The sequence below is a fragment of the Echinops telfairi genome, unplaced genomic scaffold (genome assembly GCF_000313985.2).
Source record: "Echinops telfairi isolate 266 unplaced genomic scaffold, ASM31398v2 ScPeMD7_1;HRSCAF=3_0, whole genome shotgun sequence".
Classification (NCBI taxonomy): domain Eukaryota; kingdom Metazoa; phylum Chordata; class Mammalia; order Afrosoricida; family Tenrecidae; genus Echinops; species Echinops telfairi.
The window spans coordinates 1266702-1271001 of NW_022103896.1; the positions used below are offsets into that span (position 1 = coordinate 1266702).

The following is a 4300-nucleotide window of genomic DNA, read 5'->3' on the forward strand; positions in this document are numbered from 1 at the left end:
CTGTCCTTTACATGGATGCAGGTGTAGCACTGCAGGGCCAGGGCTGGGAGGCCCGGGTCCTCAGACCACCGCAACAGCAACCGGGGGCGCCCTGGACCCTGCTGGCCGTGCCTCCTCACCATGCTGCTGGCAGTGCCCCCCATGCTGCTGGCAGTGCCCCTCCCTCACCACCCTGCTGGCATTGCCCCTCCCTCACCACCCTGCTGGCAGAGCCACTCCCTCACCACACTGCTGGCAGTGCCCCCCTCACCATGCTGCTGGCAGTGTATTAGAGCCGCGATCAAGAGCAGAGCGGCGCCTCTCATGACGACGGTGGGTCTAGGTGGTGGGTCTAGGTCCGTGGCTCCTGCAGGGTGATACGCACCCACCCCAATCAGGCGGAGCCCCACCCAAACACTCAAGAGGCCCTGCCTCCAGTCGCCCCTGGGCTCTCCCTCCTCCCCCACACCTGGGGGGGGCACCAGCAGGCGTCGGCCGCCGTCCCCCAGCCCCAGCTCGGCTCACCAGCTGCTTGGCTCTGGGACAGATGCCTCCGTGGTCGCACGAGGAGCTGCGCGGAGTGGGGTCCAGGGTATTTACCTGCCCCCAAGGCCCGCCCACCCTCGGAGCCACAGGGACGCTCAGACTCCGCCCCTTTCTGAGGGGCCGTTGTCCTGTTGCACCCACCCCGGGCTCCGAGGGGAGGAGACGGGAAGTGGGGGGGGGGCGGCCGGGGGCCTGACTCCTCCTCCTCTTTCCTTTCCAGGCAGCCCAGCGTGCCAGGGAGGCGGAGGCGGGGATATGGATGAGAAGAGGCTGCTCAGCATCTGCCCCGCACCCCCCCCCCCCATCCGCACCGGCACCAGCACCCCCTTACCTGCAGTTTCTTGTTGCAAATGTGGCTGGGTGAGGGGGTGGAGGCACCCTGAGGGTATTCTGTTCCAGCTATTCCAGGGTCACCTGTCACTGTTCCTGCCAAAGACAGAGACAGACGGCAGTGGCGTTTGCTACCTCCAAACTGCATGGAAAACCCAGCACAAACCAAGCAAGTTCTGGGCCCCACACTGTGCAGGCTTTACACGGCTGCCCGGGAGGGAACAGCAGGCTTTGCCATGATCTCAGGGCACCGTGATCTTCCCAACAATGTGGCCAAGAGGCTGGCTTTGCAACCATCAGTAGGAAATCAAGCATGCCTCTGTTTCTCCAGGGACCGCCCGCCACCTCCTGCCCCCTTGCTGATGTCCGTGGAGAGCCGCCGACACCCGTGGCTCACTGCCGTCCTCCGGACTCACAGCTCTAACAGGACTCCGCTTAAAGGGATTGTCTTTTCCTGTTACATGTTGGATTGTGAACAAATGAAATCATAAATCATGATGTCTGTCTAGTCTTTTGATTGACAGCAGGCTGACTCCTTCACCCCCTCCACCCCAGGCACACGAGCAAATTCACGCATGTAGATTTAAGTTTTAGGGATGCACGTGTCCTGAGAGAAAGGACTCATTTCTGGGGCGCGCTTGAGCCGATCAAGCTTAAAGGTGTCAGCGTCCCAGACCGCTACTGAGATGGGGCAAAAGGAAGCCCACAGCCAGGCAGAGGGCACGGCAGCCGTTGGGGCTTGGGGTGAGGTGGGGTGGGGTCCAAGCTCTCCTAGGTCTGGCATTTTCAGTCAGCACCAGGCTTCAGAGGCTGGCCCACGCGTCTCCCAGTAGTTGGCTCTTTTTAAAACGTTCCCGTTCATGGGCCAGGTGCATCTCGTGGGTCTGCCTGTGCACAGGTGAGGGGCAGCTGGGCAGTTTACAGGTTTGGGTTTCATGAGTCATGGTATAAAAACACGTGTGTGCACATCTTGGGACATTTGTTTTTGTCCCCGTGGGTACTTGTCCCGGGGAGGAGCTGGAGGGGGAGCGGTACGGCGGTGTTGACGGTTCTTGGTTCTCTGTCTAGTGTGTCTCTCCTCTCCCTTCTGGGTCTGCAAGGCCCCGTCAGGGCCCGGCTCTGGGGAAAGTCCGCCTCTCTCCGCGTTGGTTCCAGCTTCTTGAAGGCGGCAACCCTCGGTGTTCCTGGGCCATGGAAGCTTCTGTAGCAGCCGGCACCTGTCTTCCTGTGGGGTATAGCCCTGGGGTGTGCTCTCTGCGCCTCTTCCGGTCCTTTTACAACTCGGGTGCTTAGGGGTGGGACCCCACTCTAGTATACTCTCACAACACAATGAAAAAGAAAAACAGGGTCACGTTCACGGGTACCCAGGGCCAGGGTCTCCACCTGCTCAGCAGCTCTCCACGTCGTTGGCCCAAGCAAAGCACTGAGCCATTTTCCATTCCTGATGGCAAGTGTGGGGGTCCCTGTTTCTCCCCAAGAATGGCTGGGGTGTGTGCCGAGACTGGAGGCCCCACACCCTGCTGGTGAGACGTGGTAAGATGTGCAACCACTGTGGAAAGCCGGTGGCTCTTCACCCCAAAGCAGGGACTAGAAATGCCTGTGACGCGGCTTCCCTCTCCTTGTAAACGAAGAGAAGCAGGAAGAGTAGGGAGGGAGGAGGCGGTCTCCACCCGGTTCCCAAGCTAAACAAAATCTGGATGGACAAGACACCATACAGCGGTTTGCGGGAAGTCAGGCGCACGTCAGACACCCCGGGGAAGACCCAGAGCTGGGTGTGCTCAGACCAGAGGCACCCAGGTGCAGGCGCAGGGTCAGGTCACCCCAGGCACACACCCCATTCCGTCACACACGTGCCTGGACTCAGCCACTGAGAACGGCCAGTGGCCTCCACCACAACCTCCCTTCGCCCAAGTGGGGAACAGAGGGGACAAGCAGCAGACCCAGGGCAGGCCGGGGGTGAGGGTTCTCCCCTGAAGCAGCCATTTTCGGTCACGAACTTTCCCAAGACCCCCTGCCATGCGGCCTTGTATGCTTCCCAGGGACAGCTGTGTGTACTGGCTGAGACCGAATATCCCGAAACGTCCCTTTCCCTCCTAAAAGTTACTTGGTTTACAAACACCGTGCGTCTGCGGTGCGAATCTGTCACCTGCGAGAAGCAGGAACTGGCGCAAACCATTGCAGGGCCTCACAGACACACCCTCGAGAAATGAGGTGGGGGCAGAGAGGGACCACACCTGCGTCCTTCAAAGCACTCTGCAGGGCAGCAAATGATGGACCGCACCCAGTCAACTTGAGAAGGGGTGGAGTCTAGCCTGCCAATCAAGTCACAGCCTGATGATCTCATTTGGAGGTGCTGGGGAGATAACTAGCTCCCCGGAAGCCAGCTACAGACTCACTCCCTGGGAGACATTCCTGCTGACAAGACACCGATGGAGCCAGAGCCCTGGAGCTGGAGGAGCCACGTGTAGACCCACGCCAGCGCTGACATGCTTCTACCGCCACTGGACCCACAAGACTTTCCACCCACTGGCCTGTGATCTTCCTGCACTCGGCATCATTGCATGTGTTTCGTGGGTCTGAAGAGGACTTCATAGACTGGTATCGGACATATAGGCTAATATCGGACTTGATCTGGATGTTTCTTACTGTACAATGACTCTTGATATAAAGTTCTCCTTACACGCACATGAGTGTCTCTGGAGTCGGCTCCCTGGTCTACCGGGACTGACACGCATCCTGACTGGCCACTGCTGGAGGAATGGAAAAGACACTTGGCGCAGTGCCGTGCCAGGCGGCAGAGTCCGACGGTCCGTGGAAGGCCTCCAGGCAAGGGCCGTCCTGTGCTTGTGACTGCCTGTCATTCTCACCATGCCACTCCAGTGATGGCATTTTCTTACTCACGGCCCTGCTGAGCGTCTCTAAGACGCTCTGCTCCACCCACATCCCTCTGCCTCTGCGAGAGGCGTCTGCTCAGACAGGCCCTGTCCGCAGGCTGCTTGCCTGCCTGCCCAGCGCTGCACAGCAACACAGAGAAAGCCCGCAAGTGCGGGCAGGGATGTAAGAAAGAGGAAGAGAGCCAAGATGGGATTGATTGGGAGCTCTGATCAAGATCAGCCCAGAGCTACTTCATTGCAAAGCTTATATGAGGGGGTACCCAGCCACCAAAACCCCCGGAATTTCCCCCTGAAGTTATGTATTTATTTATTTCAACAAAACAACCTACTACCTTCAAAAGTACTCTCCATGACCATTAATACCTTTGTCAAATGTGCGATTCCATTCTTGGAAACATTTTCCAAACTCATCTGTCTGGATGGCTGGCAGCACCTCCCTCGGTTTCCCTTCACCTCTTCTACGTCGTCAAATCACTGTCCTTTCCTGTCCCTCTGCATTCACGGAAACAAAAATAATCTGCATAGAGAGAGGCCACGTGAGAAAGGTGCAT

General features: G+C 58.5%; 1 protein-coding gene across 1 annotated transcript in view; it reads right to left on the reverse strand.

The window, feature by feature from the left end:
• Positions 1 to 1033, reverse strand: part of LOC101663874 (lymphocyte antigen 6H-like) — a 2132-nt gene extending 1099 nt beyond the window's left edge. Inside the window, exons 1-3 of the mRNA XM_004697624.2 lie at positions 857 to 1033; positions 505 to 550; positions 251 to 346 (exon numbers count right to left, since the gene is read on the reverse strand). Of these exons, the coding sequence (XP_004697681.2) occupies positions 251 to 346; positions 505 to 550; positions 857 to 1003 (289 nt within the window). The 5' untranslated portion in view covers positions 1004 to 1033. The remainder of the gene's footprint in view (positions 1 to 250; positions 347 to 504; positions 551 to 856) is intronic.
• Positions 1034 to 4300: the final 3267 nt, after the last annotated feature.